Source organism: Triturus cristatus, chromosome 3_1, assembly GCF_964204655.1.
Source record: "Triturus cristatus chromosome 3_1, aTriCri1.1, whole genome shotgun sequence".
Classification (NCBI taxonomy): Eukaryota; Metazoa; Chordata; class Amphibia; order Caudata; family Salamandridae; genus Triturus; species Triturus cristatus.
Window position 1 is genome coordinate 758,196,723 of NC_140583.1, and position 20,529 is coordinate 758,217,251.

Consider the following 20,529-nt stretch of genomic DNA (forward strand, 5'->3'; position numbering starts at 1 on the left):
GGTTCAAGCAACTTAGACCACTGTGCCCATATCATGGCTGGTTTGCCTAGGAATGGTGGTGGGTGAGTAATTTGATGAGAAGCCATAAGAGTAAATTTCCAAATGACAGGAAAATAAATGAAGACACTGATTTAAAGTACATGCAGCCCCAACTTAAATGCGGGGCTAAACAGTACCTACCAACTAAACCACAATGTTGCAAAAACAAAATTAAAATGAAGCGCTGTAAGTACCAAGCACTGTTACCTCAGTATCCAGTCTGTTACAATCCAGTGGGCTCCTAGTCACTAAAAAGACGGAGATCTGTAAGGCAAAGCAAATGCTGGGCAAAGCTAGCAAGACAGCTTACGTATAGCCGCAACCAATAGAGCCATCACATACAACGTGATGACGATCGTCGTCAAGTGCTGATAAAATCATACCTGAAGAAGAGGATGCGCAGGTGCAGTGACACACGAATGAATGCAGGCGCTGTCACCGAAACGTGAGCACAAAAGGTTACACCTCACCGCATTGCATTTAACGTCAGGGACACCGATCAGCATCAAAACTTGTAACGTCAACCACTGACTGAGATAAATCGTACTGTTATCCTGCTTATTTTTCAAACTGTACTGCTGTGTGTTAAGATCTCCATCTGCGTAAACGTAATGCAACTGTGATATGATCTACTGTGTGCACTGACCTCTCACCTGGTATTGTTTCATAAAAAGATTTTTTTTTAAATAAAAAAACTTGTAACGTCCGTTGAGAGAAGGGCTTTGGAAGTCGAACAGCTCCCAGGACTTCCCACTGTTGAAGCCATCAAAATGTCAGCTACGGCGCTGCTGTGTGAATGTGCCAGTGGGCACTTTCGTCGCCAAAATGTGGTAAGTAACTCCATGAAGACGAATGTGTTTTTTAAACTCATTTATTCTCCAATTGTATTCACCCACGGTATGTTGAGTCCATCTGGCTCAGAGACCAACCGTTACTAACTCACGGTTTGAATGCCTCGCCAGTGCCAGTGCCCACTTCATGCAAGTGTAAATTTACAAACAATAACACTGTCTCAAGGGGTCCCTCGAGACATGATACACATCACATACTACTTGCACAGTTTTTGTTTATGCCTGCCCTGAACCATCAAGCAGTGGGCCAGTAATAAGGACAGCCCAGACCCAAAGGAGAACCATGCTATTACTGCAGCCGTACAGATGTGCATGCGTGTAGAGAAACTTTGCGTCTTTTTGGGCATTTTGGCATTTCAGATGATGCCTGTGGGGTTTAGGGACACATGCAAAATCCTCCCAAAGATAATCCCCATGTGATACTTGTCTAGTGTTGGTTTCTTATTTGCAGGGCAAGTATGTTCAGCTGTCAGTTTTTGTGAATAGCCCTAACCAAATTCCAACAAATGACTGCTTGATAACTATGGTAACCACATTGAATGTGTGAGCATATTAATATACAAAGACTCTCTCCAGGTGCTACTCTATGACGAGAAAAGTTACCTCCAGTTTAGAAAAGGATTTGTGCTTGAAACATGCTGAATGTGATCAGGAAGGGAGTTCGAAAAGAAGAAACTCCATAATTTCAAGGGGCACACTCCTATAGTGGAAACATAAAACTACTGTGAAAGACAGGAAATCTAACCCCAGCCTAAGCAATTTCTAGGATTTGATCCTCAAGAATATATAACAAGCATTGAAATAGCCAATAGGTCTCGCCTTTGGGATCTTATAAGTGTTTAGTCAGAGCTATTTGCTTTGCTAGTGTATTTAAGCTATGTTGTAGAATAGTGTGGCTGTTGTGCAGCATGTTGCACAGTTATAATAAAAAGCATTGTAAGCATTTGTTACCTTATATATAATTAATAGGATATTATCAATAACTCAATGACCGAACGATTTTAGGGGCGGCATTTGCGAACCTCCTGCCATCGCGCAGGAAGAACCCGGAGACGTCTAGTATCCTGCTGTTGCGGTTAGGGTGTTGGGAGGGGGGCGGCGGCTGCAGCCCCTAGCCTTGGACACGTGAAACGAGCGTAGTGTTGACCGGTAGTTAAGGGGTGGGAGGGAGGGGGAGTTTGATTGTTTGGCATCTTAATGCACGTTGGGGCGCTCTGCCCAGATCTTTGTGGATGTTCTGCAGGACACTAGACCTGCCACATTCTGGTTCCACCTTGGTACACCTGCATCCTTTAACGCCGCCGTACCTCCGGGTTGACGGCATTGGGCTGTGTGATTCGAGACATATGCAAGTATACTTACCGCGGCCGGCCCATAAGGGTTGTAGGCTCTCTGCTGTGTACCTTGATTCTCTGAATAAAGGTTTTTCCCAAAAAAAAAAAAAAAAAAAAAAAAAAATATAACTCAATGACCCTTTCAAAAAAAATGAACATAGAAGTGTTTTTGAAGATATATGAATAAAAGTGATTATTGTTTTAAAGTAACTAAGGCCAAAATGCGACTTCACAAGCAAAATACATTTTTATACAGTGGAATACCGCAAACAGTTTCATATTCTATATAAACCTGCCATGGTTAGGTTTTCCTCGAGTTTAGAGAAGCTCTGTGCTTTTTAATCAAGAAGGACCCTTGCGCATGACAACCCGGCGTCCCTGCTTAAGGTGTTAATTGGCCAAGGAGAGCCTGTAGAGTCTCCTGTGAAGCTACGGGCTGAGGAATGTCCGCATTTTACAGCCCCTTTAATAAAAGCGGTGGGGGTAGAGTGAAGGGAAGAATGCTTTTTCCTGAACTGTGAGGGTGTGTGTCAGTAAGGCATGCTAGGTGGCAAATCAGTGCAGCGAGATGATTTTAAGTTTAGTATGCACATGTTAGCTAAAATCTAGAAGGTGGCCTCGCTGTTGAAAGCTTGTTGAAATGCAGCGCCAATGGCCTCCACTACTCTGTCTTTCTAACGAGAGCAAGAAACAGGGGGGGGAAGAGGGAGAGGGACACACACACACACGAAGCCTGATGTAGAGCGGGAAAAGCACACGGATGAGCGTAGTTAGATATTCAGTATGAGATGGATGTGGGTGGTACTCCGAAGTGTCGTGTTTGCAAAGCAACACAGCATGAGAGGCCGAGGGAGATATTTGCAAACTGCGCTAGAAACGCTTGCAAATGAGTACACTGCACGAGGTCACAAAAGAGCAGTGCGTGAGATGCTCTCAAGCGCAACAAACTCAAGTATGTGGGGGACTTAACCACAAGTCATTTTTAATGTAATGCTTGGTACAGTGTGTGCTCCTCACAAACACGGGAAGCCTCGTGTAGAGTATGAAGAGAAACAGAAGCTCATTAACATGGGAAACTAGTGTGAGGTGCTAACAAACTGTGTGAGGTACTGTGTGTGTTTTATGACACAGGGTAACCCTGGTGTGAGAATAAAAACATGTAGCAGAGGCTCAAACACAAGTGTGAGATTTTCAGAAACACTCGACGCTCAGAATGGGCAAGTCTAACACTCTCGAGACGCCTGGGGTGCGTCTGAAATGCCCCAGAGATGAAACATAAGGTGGAAGATATTCACATACGCAAGAATCCTAGTGAGAATCTCAGAAACATAAGCGTGTTGTGTGCAACTCTCAAAAACAATGTGTGTGATGAACACAAGCATGCACGCGAATCAGGGTGCGTGACATGTACACAAACACGTGGAGCCTGGTGCGTGAAATGTGTAGAGCCCCGAAAAGCACAGTGCGTGCAACGCTCACACACACGAGCTGACCAGCCCACCCTAGTCGCTGGGTAGAGAGGCAGGTGTCATACACAGAAGCCGAATGCACGTGTGACACGAAAACAGCAAAGATCACTAAAGACTCTAGATGATAGGCCAGTGTATACTGATGTTCGTTGTCCAATAACTCAAGCAAGCACTTGCGAACATTCTCTTGCAGCAGCTGTTACATCAAATGCAGATAATCAGGCACATGAAATCTGTTGCAGTGAAAGCACAGCGTGTCTTAGCTGTGAGCATTCACAACATTTGATGCAAAATGCAACATCCACAACATTTGTAAACATTCCAGTTGTGTCCCAAAACACGAATTTAACAGGAAATGAAGATTACATTCAGGCTGGCTTCCAAATGAGAAAGCACACCACTCGTAAGCAGTATTGCTCACCAAGTCCTGATGGAGAAATTCACCGGCCGCTAAAGTGAAAGTAATGTTGAGCGATGCAGAGGGAGAAATAAAAAAAGGCAGATGGCGGACACTAGCGTGCACGCAAGCTTGAGGCCAGCAAAAGTTTGTGGGTAGCACTTTGAAAACCCCCTTACTAAAAGTTGAGCAAGCAGCGCATGCGCTGCTCTAGGCTCGACCTAAAAAGAACTACCAAAAAAGTATATATCAAAGAAATACGCAAATTGTGAAACATTTTCTTTAATTTACAAACAAAAATAAAAAAAAAATGGAAATTTCAAAGTTAAAGGGAAGGTTGGAGACTTTCAAAATCTGTTTTTATTTCTAACAGACAAAGAAATATGCAGGTGTCTAGCATATCGTTTTGTCTGCTTTAATCCTAATCATTCTTTTTGTCACTGCCTACTAGTGCTTCAATTGAGGAAACCAATCGTCCATGTTACTGTTTGCTGTACTGCGTTGCTCCCCATGAAACAAGCTAAGGATAGAAAACTTATTTTTATCCTTCAATTAAAAATTTCTGCACATTTATAGAGCTTTTTAAAGTTTCCATTTTTCTGTGTACACACTTTATTAATCCCCTAATATTTAATTTGCTAAAGCGTTGCGGATCACCATGGGTCCAAGTACCACAAGTTAAGAATCGTTGACCTGGAGGAAAGGTAAGGGTGGATTTAATCCTTTAGATATTTGTTAGCAAACCATAAAATCATTTGTGCTAAAATCAGATACATCTGATGGGGAATCTGGCCTCCCCTGTTAACCCAACAAAAGACATTGATGGATTGCTACCATGTGGTCTTTTTGCATCAGGTTTTGGTCGAGCCACACTCCAGCATTTTGAGTTCTCAGGAGTCAGTTTGTCAGTCTTTACTAAGTCCTGAGGGAAGCCCATTTGAGTACACTTAGTGGGAATTACAAGGACTCTGATCAAAACTGAAACATTGCAGGGACAATTTCTACTTCCTCCCCAAAACACGAGAGAGAACAAGATATTGTTGACTTGGGGGTCCATGACCCATCCCTCCGTGAGGAAACCTGTTTTACAAGGGACCAATTGCCATTTTGTTATGGGGAGTAGACATACAGCATCAGAGCAAAATCGATGCATCATCCCTCCTCCGAAGTAGGACTTCAATTGAGCATGTGGCTGCAGGCACTAAGCAGCACCCATGGAAACAAATATTGGCGCTCAGGTCGGACAAACCCTCCAGCCTCTCACAAGCTAGCTGCACAAAACTAAAGTCACATATTAGTTTCAGGGAATAGGAGGGGTGACTCAGTGTTTCTACCTCGCTATTTTTTGTGTGTGGACTACCATTAGTTCAGCAATGACTGGCAGTTCCCAGGATTCAAGCACCGCAAATTCGCTGAACTTTGTTACATATGTTTGAGTAGTCTCAAGGCGGGTGTTTTAACTGAAGTAGGTACAAAGAGACCATTGGTCCTTTGTGAACTCTGGAATTGTATTTATTTTGTATGTTTGTAACTGCGGAGCCTCTTTTGTTATTATGAAACACTGACTGGTTCTTAGGCTGACAACACCCAATTTTGGTGCATTACCTTTTACTCTCAGACTCCTGAGGTGTGAACCAGGAGTCAGGCTGTGTGTCTATCTGGTGCGTGAATTATTGTTTGATTTGTGCATCGAGTTGTTAATTTTTTAATTGCGCCGTAATCACCGTCCTAAAAGTATTTTACTCGCGTTGTATGTTTTTTTTTTTTAATCAAAAAGAGCAAAACACTTCAAGCATTTAACTCGCCCTTACCTTAGTTGCAATTTCTCCGTGGTGTGTTCTGAAGGGCTGAGGACTGCTTCCGCTGGCGTAGGGGTGCTGGCAGGAAGGAAGTTGCTCTGAGGAACTGGGAGGTGGAATTACGACCGCCATTTTGGGGGTAACGGCAGTCAGCGCTCTAGTGGCTCAGGAGGGAATGCTATTTCAGGGGGCACTAACGCGACCGCGCAGCGGGCGCGCCAAAGGCAAGCCCGTCTGCGCCGGACCGTCACCAGTTGCCAGTCCCCCTGTGTTGCCTCCTGTTATATCTCGTTGCTACTCACGCGAGGAGCTGCTGAGACTTCAACTCGAATGCTCCTCTTTCTTATTAAGTCCCCTTACTGGCCCAACCAAATGTAAAGGTTGCACCTTTCAACTTCCCGGGTTGCTCCAAGAACCTCGCCCCCTTGGTCACACGGATTTCAAGTTTATGAATTTAAACTGCCGATCCTTGTCAAAACACCATGCTGAAGTTTTCGACCTTTTGGAGGACGAATCTCCTGATGTCCTCTTATTAACCGAAACTTGGCTCACCCAAGACTCTACTACCGAATCTTGGTTGGCTCTCCCCCCAGGATTTGATATGAAGAACCTAAATAGACTAGGGAAACGAGGAGGCGGTATTGCTATTATCACTAAGAACAGCTATTCATGTGTTTTTAATAGCACTTTGTTTCAAATCAGGATGAACCCTAACCTCACCATTTCCGTTTTTCTTATTTATCGCCCGCCTGGACCTTCGGGGGCTTTTCGGGAAGATTTGGTAAATAAGTCCGTGCTGCACGCTAGTCAAGCGGCGAATTTCAGCATTATTGGAGATCTGAATCTCCATTGTGACGATGCTGAAAAGTCAGAAATCTCGAGCTTTTTGGCCTATTTAGAAGCACTCCAATTGGTCCAGTGGGTACAAGAGCACACTCATGCTGCTGGACACCTACTGGATGCTCTATTCTCGAATCTCACCTGGCTGATGATGGACCCTCCAGTGTTGGACTGATCACTTTTTGGTGACCTTCACCTTACGATGGCAGGGCCAGGTGAGAGAACATTGCCCGACCTCCACTTTTAAACGACCTTGGCACAAGCTAGACAGCAGTAAGCTGGCGGCAGATTGGTCGAGCCATAGGCCTCAATTAGATCTGGAGACAGCGGATATGATAGTCCATGACTGGGTAATAGCAGGTCTGGACAGTTGTATCCCAGCGAAGCTGGCAAGGATAAAACGGGACCTATCTAAACCCTGGTTCAATGAGTCGCTATCTAAGGCTAAAAAGCACTGCAAACAGCTGGAACGTACATAAAGACGTTCTTACGATGAAGTGGGGAAATCTAACTACCGAGCAGCCATTAATCATTATCATAAGCAAATTCGGAGAGCTAGGGCTGAGTATGTGGGAAATAAAATCCTAACAAGCTCTAATCCATCTAAAACAATATTCTCCCTGCTTAAGATTATGAAGACCGGAGATATGGCCAGAAGTTCGTCGATTTCTTCCAACAACCAATGCGATGAGCTGGCCAACCACTTTGTTAACAAAGTGGATACAATATATCAAAATCTCCCTGTAACGGCTAATGTCGTTACAAAGATTTTGCCCACTGTTCCGTCCTCCCAAGGTTCAAACAGCTTGATATCTTTCCCAGCGCTATCTTTAGCTAGTCTGGAGGTCCTGTTTAGAAAAAATAAATCTGGTTCACCTATTGATCCATTGGCCCTAAAAAAATTCTCTCAAGTCATGTCCTCTATTCTACCAGTGTATCTGGAACTGATGAATCTCTCTCTAGAGTCAGCTATAGTACCTGCAACATGGAAGCATGCAAAAGTTATCCCTCTGCTGAAAAAACCATCACTGGATCCAGCAGAGCCTGGTAACTATCGCCCCGTTTCGCAACTTCCTCTCCTTGCGAAAATGGTAGAACTTCATGTTCAAACTATTCTGACAGAGTTCATCGAACAGAATAAGATCCTTGACCTGTCACAGAACGGTTTCAGAGCCCGACACGGCACTGAATCTGCCTTGTTGGCAGTGACGGAGGAAATTCGAGGGATACTGGATGTTGGGGACTCGGCGGCCTTAGTTCTTCTTGATCTAAGTGCCGCCTTGATACGGTCTCCCATGAAATCCTATTGAAACGGCTATCTGACATCGGAGTGAGGGATCTGGCTCTCGACTGGTGTTGAGCTTTTCTGTCGGGAAGATCTTTCCAGATCTGGGTGCCACCATTTCAATCCCAGAGTTATGCCCTTCAACGAGGAGTGCCCCAGGGGTCAATTTTGAGTCCACTCTTGTTTAATATCTATATGCAACCTTTGGCCCTGGTGGCTCGGAAGAGGGGACTGTCAATGGTATCTTATGCCGATGACACCCAATTGGTGATTGCCTACTCTAAAAAGAACTCCGCCAATTTAAATAGATTCAGGTTGAGGTGGCAGACTGGATGGCCAGCAATTACCTGCAATTAAACGCCAGTAAATCCGAGGTGTTAGTATTTGGAAAAGATCGAGACCTTTGGTCTGACCATTGCTGGCCTGACAGCCTTAAGCCAGCCCCTGTGCCCAAAGAAGCTGTTAAAAACTTGGGTTTCTGGATTGATAGTGGACTGACGTTTGACACGCAAGCCAAGGCTGTGGCTGGATCGTGTTTTGGCCTATTGCGTGGCCTAAAGCCAGTACTGGGCTTTTTCCCCCCTAGAGATCGCCAGACCATCATCCAGGCGGCTGTACTATCTAGACTGGATTATGGAAATGGATTATATCTCGAGGCTAACAAATCCTGTATCATGCGCTTACAGAGAGCTCAGAACGCCGCGGCACGTATGCTAGTGGCACTCCCGAGATCTGCGTCGTTTTCCCACATCCTTCCCAAGCTACACTGGTTGCCTGTTGAGAAACTAATTCAATTTAAAACCTTATGTGTTGCTCATAAAATTCTTTCTCAACAGGCTCCGTTGGGTCTAACTAAGCTACTCCAACTGTATACTCCTCAGCGACTCCTTAGATCGACCAATCAGCTGCTGGCGATTGTCCCCCGGGCTGTGAGAGCAAAAGCCGGGGGGCGCTCTTTTCGTTGTCTTGCAGCGCGACTTTGGAATCGGCTCCCTCTCTCTATTAGAGAGATCCAGACTCATATGACCTTCCGCAGGGCGATCAAGACCTGGCTCTTCCCTGCCGTTGTATAATCGCCTCCCGCTTCAAGCTCTCTCTCGTGTCTCTGATCGCGCGGGACGCCCCATTGCTGGGGCAGCTATGCGCGCTATAAATCTGTTAAATAAAATAATTAAATAAATAAATCTCACCACCTTTAATAGAAAAATGGAGAGATACAGTTATAACTTCTTTGCAAGACAACAAATTTAAAATCTGTTAATTAAATTTAGCTTCTAAGACACCAGGACAAAAGTCTCTTCGTTGTAGGTTTTGTAGCCTCTCAGTATGCTCATAGGATCTATAGAAATGGAGAGGACCACATTCTAACATGTTAGAAGAAATGCTTCCAAATCCATCTTGCTCTAAGATGGCTTGAGGTGTTTCCTGCAGATTGTGTATTTAACCTAGGAGCCAAGTGAACGCTTTATGATGTGTAACGGTTAAGTATACCTTGTACTCCAACCACTCCTCGATGATCCTAGCCCTTAGCTTCACTGTCAGGAATAGCAGCATGTAGGATGTACAATCTCTGCTCCAAAACGGTCAAATGCCATTTTCTCTGAAATAGGTGAAAACAATCGAGTCCAATGGGTATGCCAACAAATAGAGTTTGCAAGGTCACCCAAGAAATTCAGGAGTTCCACCATTATTTCTTTTTATTCTTTGCAAATCAACACATAATGACGTTTTCCTATTTGCCTCTTCATAATATGGTCACTTACCCTTACTTTTCATCACTTGATTGCCTATGTATAGCAATAAACGTGCATCACGATCCTGCCGAGATGTGTATCAACTATTGCTAGAGTATTTCACACCTCAGTGAAGATTTCATGCTGAAGTAACGTTCTGAAATGTTATTTCACACCTACTGCAATTCATGTGCACTTCTTGTGCCTGTGGTACATTCGAACAAGGAAATTTGTGTTTCAAGTCGACTGTTGCCAAGATGGCAAATTTTCACAAACAATGGTGGCACACCTTGAAGTGCTGCAATATACAAATGCATCCTAATAACCTGCCCAGTACAATATCAGTCTTTAATGGGTCACCTTTCTCTTGTATGCAGAAGTACAATAGTGTTATCCTTTTTTACTGTTACACATGTAACTGGACAGAGTTTTAATGAAGGTGGCAACTCACCCCTAGGCACATACATTAATTTAAACCCTGAAGTATTTTTGTTCGGTTCTACGGATAACAGCAGAGAATTTACAGCGGTCTAGCGCAGGCACTTCAAGGAATGGGAATTCTATACCCTTGACCATCCTTAGGGTATACATCACAGGCACCTCTTGATCACCCACAAAGGTACCGGATTTTCCAGCTCGAGAGCACAATGCTCAATATCAGTCTAGTAGACAGCTGAGAATGTATCAAGGCTTTTTGGCCTGCACAACAGAATCTATCCAAGTATGCCTCCTGACCAGAGACTTCTACTTACTGTTGCTTGCTAACCACTCGTGGAGGTCAATTTCTCGTGGAAGAACCACTAGCTCCTTGAATTCGAAGTCAGTAGCTCTAGACTTGGTGTACTCCGGCTCCAGATACAGCTTCTTCTCCTCTGGCACCGGCTTCTTCCCGTTGGGCTTTGCTTTGGATTTCCTGCACAGAGAAGGGAGAGCAGATCTTATATGGAGATCACACACCTTACGATTTAACGCATATCTCACACAGTGATTTAGATGCATTTCTCTAGAAGTCACATTTTTGTAAAGTCTGCCAACAGTTTATGGTACAGGTTTAACTGACTGCTGTATACCTGTGTGCCTTATGGCTGCATGGTCATGGGAACATAACGGATGCCGAACAAGCACCATTCTTAGCCAGACAAAGTCACCAAAACCTTTTGAAGTTCCACTTCAAAAACCATGCTCCATCAAATTACAACAGAAAATATTGCAACCAGGTGCACACGGTGTTGCAGTTTGGAGTGTATGGGGGGGGGGGGGGTGAATGTGGGGACAGGGAAAGAAGTGGCAAGAGAAGACGTGAAAAACAAAAAGCGGAAAAGGGTGGAACACAAAAGAGGCATGGGTGGAGTGACTGGGGATGAGACCAAGGGGGCAGAAAGCGGGGGCCCTGTGCAAATAACAGGGAATACACAGACGGGCAAGGTGATAGGGGCAATAGGAGTGGTAAAATTGTTAGAGGAGTGGAGACACTGAGGTAGAAGGGGCATTAGAAAGGAGCAGACTATGACATAGCATAACAGGTGTATTTGTAGAGCGCACGTTCGCCTGTTAGCATCTTGGCAATGAATAACAGACGTTTATTATTTCCCAACTCAATGGTACTCATTTTATTGACCTTACAAGGATGAAAGGCTGAGTTGACCTGCTGGGATTTGAACCTGTGTCTATGAAGTCAAACACAGGCCCCTGCAGTGGACACATTAGTCCACTAAGCCACTAGACCAGAGTATGATACAAGGCAAATCTGACAAGAAATTAGAAGTGATTATCAGGATGGATGGGACTCATGATGAAGGAAGGAAACCTCATGGGCAGGACAGAGATACTTGAAGGAGAGGAGGAAACAATTTTTGAGGGAGAAAGTGAAACATTATGAAGTGCAAGAGGACAACATATGGAGGGAAAGAAGAAGAGACATTTGAGTGGAAGGAAAAGGAGAAAGTACAGATCTTAATGATATTGTTGGACCCAAGTGCAGCTTTCAATACGGTATCACACACCATGCTCATCCAGAGGATGATCGAAGTTGGCACTACTGGGGACGCCAACAAGCGGATGGTAGCCTTCATGGAGAATAGGAGCTTCCAAGTGTGTGAAGGTCCATTTTTTCATCTATCCACCCTCTGTAGTGTGGATTCCCACAGGGCTCCTAACGAAGGCCCACACTTACATTTGTACATTGTCCCCCTTGCAGAACTTTTACGGTCTCACATTAGTGTCGGATCCAGATACACCTATCATGGCCATCATACCTAAGGTCAGCCAAACCTCCACCCAACTCAACTCGTGTCTAATGGAGGTCAGACTGGATGTCTGCAAGCAGTCTGAAGCTTAATGCCAACAAAACTGAGATACTGGTGGTAGGCAACAACAGCCCATGGTGGCGGGAATTGTCATGGCCAAAACAACTAGGTGAGCTACCACAGCCAGCCAAAGCAGTAAAAGGTTTAGGTGTCTGGATAGACGACAAGCTCACGATGGAAACTCAGGCCAAAAATGTGGCCAGTTTCTGTTCGGACATCCTGAGATCTCTCAGGAAAGTCTTACAGATGTTACCGGTATCCACCATGTTTTTCGATAAACATTATTGGATTGGATGTATTATTCCTGGTAGTGCAGGGAATCTTTATTTCACCAGTGCACACCCTATGGATTCAGGCAGTTCACCAAGACTGAAGCTCAAAGGCATGAACCACAGGCTGTAAAAGTCCAGTTTGACCAACAAATACGCCAAGATAAAATGGCCTGCACCATTGACAAGGAAAAAGCTGAAGTAGGTCAATCTCTGAATAAGTCCAAAATCCACTCACTATTTTATGTGGCGTTCCCATATGTTAGAAGTCTGTCTGATCCCACTAGTAATTAATGCCCTCTCGCTAAGTGACAACGGATCAAAGAGAGATTGGACAGTCAAGCTCGCAGTCTCTCAATAAAGAGTCTCAATACTGTTGTACCTTCCGCATACCTGGGACGTCCGGTTCTGAAACCATTCCCATAATCTCCCATAGTGCTCTCTAGCTAACTGGGAACTCAGAGTCTGACCCAGCCTCAGAGGATTTGATGTACAAATTTCTACATCTTGGAAATCAGAAGGCCACGCTACAGCTACTGATCTGCTCTACTCGGGCCTGGAAACGTTCTAGGCTTCACCACAGTCTTCGGTTTTACTGTTCCTATTACTTAGAACGTGAAGTGTCTGATCCCAGACTTGTGTTTCCAAAGGTATCTCCACTTATAAAATGCAAAGCACACATAGTGGGAACAGAGGTCTACCCCATGTGCTAGTTATCTATATCAACCTCTGAAATACAAACCATTCCTCAAGAATGGTATTACCAAAGAATATGGTCTTCTGTGAAAGACTTCACCCTCCAGTCACCATCTAACAGCTATCCAGGAAAAAAGGAGAAAGGTGTCAGCCCAGTCAAAGAATGCATCTGCCTGGAAACAAATGCCACCATTAGTTTCAAAGGCATGAGACTTGTAGGAAGAGATATAGCCACTGTGTGGAACTACTTGTCAAGCGAAGAAAGCAGTGTTCACTCTCTTCACACATCCTGCTTTGCTTAGCATCAGCCGGTGTCTGGACAAGTTGTGAAACAGTACAGCTGCCAAATGTCTGTGCTTGGATGGGGAAAGGAACAATATTGTTTTTGAAAACCGAAGAAAATCAGAAGTTCCTCAAGCACTGGCTGCCATCGATGTTGGGCGGCTGTCCAACGTCAGATATTAGCACCATCTAGACACTGCTCTCGCTGATGGATGTCAGTGCATACTCCCTTATGTATGGACTACCCGGTCCATCGTGCCCATTTCATTCACAAACAGGTGCGGCACGAGTAAGAGCTAGATCTAATGTCTTCTTACCTACTAGAAAGGACAGAAGATTTTGAAAAAGGAATCTGGGCATTCGGTGTCCTCTGCTAAAACAGACGTAAACCATGCTACCCTGGAGCACTCCATTGCGCAATGTATGAGCCCAAACGGTCAGAGTTAGTATATGAGTTTGATTCGGGTTTTCCTCCTCAGGGCCCCAAACCATGGTTACTTTTTCATGCAATGGTTAGCAATGGCTGTTCGTTTCCTTGCTTTCTAGTGGTAACTGTGCCATTGTGTTCCTGCTTCCAAGGGGGTTGTGCATAGAGGTAACACAATAGCTATAACAAATCAGTATGAATAAGGATGAATGCCCAGAAAAGTCTATTTTACTGGTGAATATATCTTTATTATTATAACAGTGGTAAAGTAGAACACAAGAGCCAGAAGGGGCTCTCTTAACAGATGAAATGGCTCCGTATTAGAAGGTTACTCTAAGAGGTCAAATGCAACTCCGTTCAAGTCTAAGAGGATGAAATAACAAGGGTGTTTACACTTTAGAATGCTGTAAACAGATACACAGGAGAACTCCATGTATAGAACAACCATCTTGGTGCTTTTTGGTTCAATGTCGCTCAGTAGATTTGGCTTCTATCACTCGGCAAGGAGAAAATGTCAAGTAAGGTCTATAGATATTGGATGGTGGCAGAAGGACTGACCTATGGCACTGAGTTTCAAAATAAATGTTTTCAGAATGTCCGAGAGCCTCTCGCTGGTCTTCCTAATGGCTGGTTTACCAAGAACACAAAAAGGAAAGACTAGATTAGGATTAGTAATTTGTGAATGATTTTCTGGTCCCGCTAAAATTGAAAGGCCCTCTTTATAGAAAAAGGCAGGTAACAGTTGCAATAGGTTGGAGTCGGGCACTCAGAATTACTTTAACCAGGTTTTGATTAAGGTCAATTTCAAAGCCAGATATCTTGGGAACCAGCTGAAAAATCCTTTCGATGGTAAGTCCTTACAGACTTCAGAGCCTTTGTGCAATGTTATGAGCAGCCCTAAAGCAAGAGCACCTGAAAGTCCCAAAAGGTGCCCAAGAGACAAAACCTTAGTGCTGTCGACAGGTGGCGTTCCCAGGGGGCATTGACAACCTAGATAGTGGGGCTTTGGCAAGAACGGGTAGCTCCCCTAGGGAGGAGATAAAAGTTATTTTGGCAAGTAAGACCACCAGACAGTCACTGCCCTAGGTCTGCTCACTTACACTTTTGCAGATCATGAATTTTGGAATTATCTATGGACCTTTTGTTTTGATGGCCTTTCACTAAGGTAATGTCCAAAGACAAGGAGGGTAAACAGGTGGTCCTGTACTCATCAATAGCCCTTTGAGCTGGGGTACATCAATCCCTCCAGGCAGCTTTTTGGAATGCAAGCGATAAGACAAGACATTGTGCAGTTATAACTTCATTCCAGCTTGTTCCTAGCTGCAAGTAGAAATACCACATACAGTTCCATGTCTGGAGGATAAGCCCATGTCCCAAACGGCAAGTCTGAAGCCAAAAAACACGCTTGTGTGCTAGGCCTAGCTACCAATATGTCTGTTTTTATAGGGAGGAACTCAATTGAGATGCAACACCAATTAGGGCCTGTGCTTCTTCTCAGGAACAAAGCCTGACTTGCAAGCATTTATCAGAGTTGATCACACCAAACACCTGGAACCGGATCAAAACATTTATTTAAGCTGCAATTAAGGCAGTTGAGCAGTGGCTTCCTCGAGTGCAGGGCACAAGGATCAAAATAGCCCTTCCTGGGTGTGAAAAGGGACAGTCGCATATAGTACTGACCACCATCAAGAGGGGAGCAGTGGTGAGAATAATGTGATAAATAGTGTATCCTGGGTCAAGGTTGGGGTGAGCACACTAAAATTACAAAGGAGTGGACATTTAAGTCATCACTGGGGCACAGATTAAGACTGCACACCACTACTCCATTCACTCTACCATTCATACCCCTCGGGAGATTAACCATCTGGAGGATTGAAAAGAGTACTCTGGGTGCCCTCTGACCAAGCACAGTCTCTGAATGCACACTAGCACCAAGTCGCATCTGGATCAGAGACCGCCAGGGGAAAAAACACTCAACACATGGTAACTATCATGAGAAAAGGCAAAATGTAGCATGAAGGTACCTTCGAGGGACACTGGGCTTCAGGGCCTAAATATGCAAGAGTTGTACACATAATAAGGGAGCCGTTTTTTGTGTAAGGTCCAAGCCCTCAAAATCAGCATAAACTATGGCAGCTATCTCCCTTGTGCAATGCCGGAGCACGCAAGATCTACAAAATGTAAGTATCAGCTTTAATGCTTTATGCTTGAGCTTGTACGATCTGCTAACTTGATCCCTGCTTTATACGGCTAACCTTAAAATGTGTGTACCTGGGCAGCAACCATGGTCTGAAATGGTTTGATCTGTGTAACTGAGGAACAGGTCTGATATCAGAGCAGAGAGCCTGCAGATGGGCATGAATCAGTGCTCAGATATACTGCCCCTATCCCTCTGTTAGCAGAAGCAGCTCACCCTTCGTAAAAATAGTCTCTCTTGATGGGATGCCGCCTACTGACCGGTAGTGCAGAACCGGTTCTGGGGGAACCAAATGCAAGTAAAGCAACTAGGGGACGGCTACTTGTGACACAGCCAAGTTCATCATAAACCAAAGTGTAAAATACGGAGTCTTCTGCAGAGATGGCATCAGAAGCGCATTCTACTGTGAGGAAGAAAGAAAGATACCCATCTACACCAGGACACGACCCCGTGGGTTCAATGTGCACTCCGGCTGTTTGGAAGCTGGATACGATCCCAGAAGGAACAGAGCAGCTCAGGCTATTTGGGCTCAGCATCAGGGAAACCGCTGCACTATTTTAAGCCCAACATCTGGAACAGTGTGGGGGACTTTTTTTGGTGTTAACATCCTTGGAAGCCGTTAGGGAGTCACTGCCAAGGAGCTGCTGCAGGAACACAGAGCGGGAGCTGGATAGAGCGTGTGGATGAGGTACCAAGGGGAAAGAACATTCGAGATTCAACACCAGTAGCCAGGACTCGGGCCCACAGAAGAAAACCGCAGGAAGTGGGTGTGTGAGGCTTCTGGTCAGTGGTTAGTCACAACGTGGGCAGGAAAGTGCTTAGGTGAGCACTAAATCAAATTCCCCACCAAAATGGGCAGAACCGGACACAAAACGTGGACAATAGTGGTTCTTTTCTGTAGAAGTGGGGGGTAAAACCTTTGCGTCACATGGGGCTGCAAAAGTCCAAAACAAATGTATTACTATGGGCTATTTTATTTGTGTTTCATAATCATTTAACGTAAATATAAATTCCACGATCCTTAGAACAGTCCTACACTAAAGAAAACTGGGACATGCGAGTGCAGTGGGGAATGAATGACCCATTCAAATAAACCCTTGAAAACAAGGCCTACAAAATGTAAGCCGGCAGAGCAGGAGAAAGAGGGAAGCTATCAGCAAGGAGCGTCGTTCCAGGACGAAAGGCACAGAAATCTGCCTTATACTTCGGAGAAGAAATTTTTATAGATTTTTAGACGAATGAAACAATATTTTTCCAACAAACTCTGTAGAGTCCGAAGTCTCAATAATACATCAGACAGCTTTAGTTAACTTAAGGCAGTCCCTTGCCCCTTCCTTCCAGGAGGGAGATGCAAGCAGGGGTGTGCAGAGTGGCTACTGCTGAACAGACGCCCACACTCCTGGAGGGGCTCTGTAAAGACGTGGGACCAGGAATAGTTGGATGAATGTTAACTTTTCCAGGAAGTTATGTTTTATTTTACATAGTTTTTTTTTTTTTAATAGAGCACGATTGGGTATTCCTTGGCCACCAAGGCTCAAGGTCTGCGTTTCTCGCAGAGCTACAGAATGGCGGGATGCGTGTAAGTCCAAGTATAGCAGGATTTATCCCCATTGAAGTACAAGCTCTTGGTTTCGATTAACTTTAGCCATTCAGTGTGCCCAAACCGAGATGTTTACGAGTGCTGTGGTTTAGGAGCTTAAATTCCCATTCAGTCATCTCAGAATAGAAGACCCCTGTACGGAAGTCCAAGAAAATGGCCTCCAAGTGGCCGACTGCCTAAATAGCAGGCAAAGCCCATCACCAAGGATGGAGGGGCTCCACCACTCACCCTTATGCAAAGCATGCAGAGATATATCAGGGTGAGCAATGATCAGCCTGACATACAATCATGTTTGGGTCAAGCAGCCAGGAGCTGTACATGTGCTAAATGCACAGCCGCCTGTTAGTCTGAGTCAAACTTTGCTGGGCCGAAGATTCAACAGAGGACGTGACCTTCTCAGTACGGCAGAGCTCTATGAGGTCCTCTCCCTGATGGCGAAAGGTCATGTCACCGATAAATTCTGACCTGAGTACTTTAGTTTTAAGCCCTGAAGTGCCGTGATTGGACTTGTCAATCAGTGAGGCTCATCACAGACTGGGGTGGGGCCAGCAACACCAACTGACCCCACCCCTCTCTTTGACAAGTGAAGAAAGGTATTTCTCTCATTGGCTGACCTATGACGTCAGCTAAAAGAAGGCAGCAGGATCATCTGGTTTTCACTGACCTAAGTGTCCAGCTCCTTTACATGCCATTTGCTTCCCCTCCTGCTGGACCTGCCATCACTGTCGCAGCTCGGTATGTACCTTGTTTAATATTTGGGTGCATGTATTACTATGTCTATTTGGAAGTGTGTGCTGTAAATGGGTGTGTGTGCTTGTGAATGGTGGGTGTATGCGTGTGCACTTGTGGATGCATGGTTTTGGGTGTGCATGTGGAAGGGGGAGTGTGACTGTGTGCATGAGTGTTGCCCACCCACTGTTCAGCCGTATCAGGGGCAACCACTGCTAAATAGTGAAACAAACTCCCACCTGATTGGGATCAAGCTCCCTGTCCAGATTCCATAGACTCTATAAACAGCGGACACCTGCAGCGAGAACTTCCTAGATCAGTATGCTCATGGCCTTAAATGGTCACCCAAAGTAGAAGCACTGTTCTGCCGATATCCCAGAAGCTGTGACCACGCAGGACGAAGCACTGCCTGGGCCCTCACCCAGCCTGCTGAAATGTTCATCAGTAGACCAAAAGTCCTCACCAGCATGAGAAGACCTTCAGTCACCAGCTCAGGGTCGAGCTCTGGTTTACAGACTGTCCCAGGGTGAACCACTAGATCCATAGTGGAAGAGCCTATCCAGTGGAGCAGGAGGACTAGCAGCTTGGAGAAGTAACAGGTTGACGTGTACAATTCTCTGCACACACAAGCAACCTTTCGGACTCTGTAGACACGTGGTAGCATATCCCTACTCTCCCCTGACTAGCAACCTGGAGCCACTCAACATGTGCTGGGAAGTGTCTGGTGAACATCAGAGTCTCAACCAAACCATTCACAAAATATTATTTTGGCCTGGAACTGGTATTCCACATATCCGATACATATCACATGCTTGTATTGGCGTTTAGAGGAGTCCAAAATCCCCTTGACATTGGACCCCTCAAACATTACCCTTAAGGAGGCCCAAGAAAGTAGGATTAGAAATTTGCCACTGAAAAGTAATTTCCAAACATGAGTGATCAACCCACACCTTTGTCTAGCCAGCAGCCAACTAGAAAACCGTGTATTATTAAAGTCTTCAGCACACTGAGAAAAACAGAAAGCGGTCATAACCAGTCCAAAAATCATGTACATAAGACAAAACACTTCATTCCAGATTTGAACCACAAATTTGCACAAAACGTTACAATAGAAAGCAAAAAAAGTGGAAAAAGCAACAACTCGATGGGTGGGAATTCCTGAATTAATCTCAACTAGTTACTTAAGCATTCAGGGTCACATCCCAGCCTATCATTTCTTGCTCACCATGCCACCTCAGACAGGAACCAGCCACATGCAAAAGAGTCTCGGTCTTGTGGCAATGGGACCAATCAATTTTTATTTTAGGTTACACCATACTATTAAAATGCATTAAGATTGCAGAAAAAGGCAAGATTTTATATATCTTATCAAGATATCCACAAGTGTTTCACATTTTATCTAGTTTCTCAAACAATATAATCAAACCGTATTTCTTCTCAAAACAAAAATATGACTGGACTGTGACCTTTTATTTAATAACTTATTTTAGGTTTCGGGTTTAACTCAAATCTCTTTAGATGGCAGTTGTAACCCTTCACAATATATTGATAACACAACAGGAGATGAGAGAAAAAAAGCCAATGATACACAATAAAGATTTAAAATTCATTCAACACTTCGTCTCCCAAATCAAGGAGGGAGAGAGATGCTCTCATGGAGAAAGAGCTTCCAAGTGCTGGGGTGAATATGGGAAAGGCACGGCTTCCTATTTTTCTGCGCGAGATGCAGGAGATATGGGCAAGTAGGCATACAGACGATCTTGGATGACCCATAGTGGTGTGAAAGTGTTGAGGTAAGCGGGGCTAAATCGAAAATGTGTCTAGTGGGTGAGGAGTTTGAAGGTACTGCATTTCTGGATGGGGAGCCAGAGGAGGTCTCTAAGGTGTGTGGAGAATGTAAGCTCGAGCAGGGAGGTTGAGTGGGAGTCTGATGGCAGAGTTCTGAACAACTTGAAGTCTGTTGGTGGAATTAGTGGAGACGCCTAGGTACAAAGTGTTGCCGTAGTTTAGTCTGCTGGTGATAGTTGCTGCTGTAACTGTCCTATGGGTGTCCAGTGGGAGCCATTTAAAGATTTTTCCCAAGCATCTTGAAGGTATGGAAGCACACTGCAGCTAAAGTGTTGACTTGGCTGTCCATGGAGGTTTGGCTGCTGACTAGGATAGCCAGATTCCTGGTGGTGCTGGTGGGGATGGGTGCAGGTCCTAGGGTGTTGAGGCATCAAGCTAGGGTCCTTAAGAGAGATGTGCTTTATGAATAGTACACCGTCTGCTTTTTT

General features: G+C 44.8%; 1 protein-coding gene across 3 annotated transcripts in view; it reads right to left on the minus strand.

Moving 5' to 3' along the window:
* Nucleotides 1-20,529, minus strand: part of MOB2 (MOB kinase activator 2) — a 323,951-nt gene that overhangs the window by 25,269 nt on the left and 278,153 nt on the right. For all 3 annotated transcript variants that reach the window (XM_085644922.1, XM_085644921.1, XM_085644920.1), the window contains exon 2: nt 10,500-10,660. In XM_085644922.1, coding sequence (XP_085501048.1) covers nt 10,500-10,660 — 161 coding nt within the window. The remainder of the gene's footprint in view (nt 1-10,499; nt 10,661-20,529) is intronic.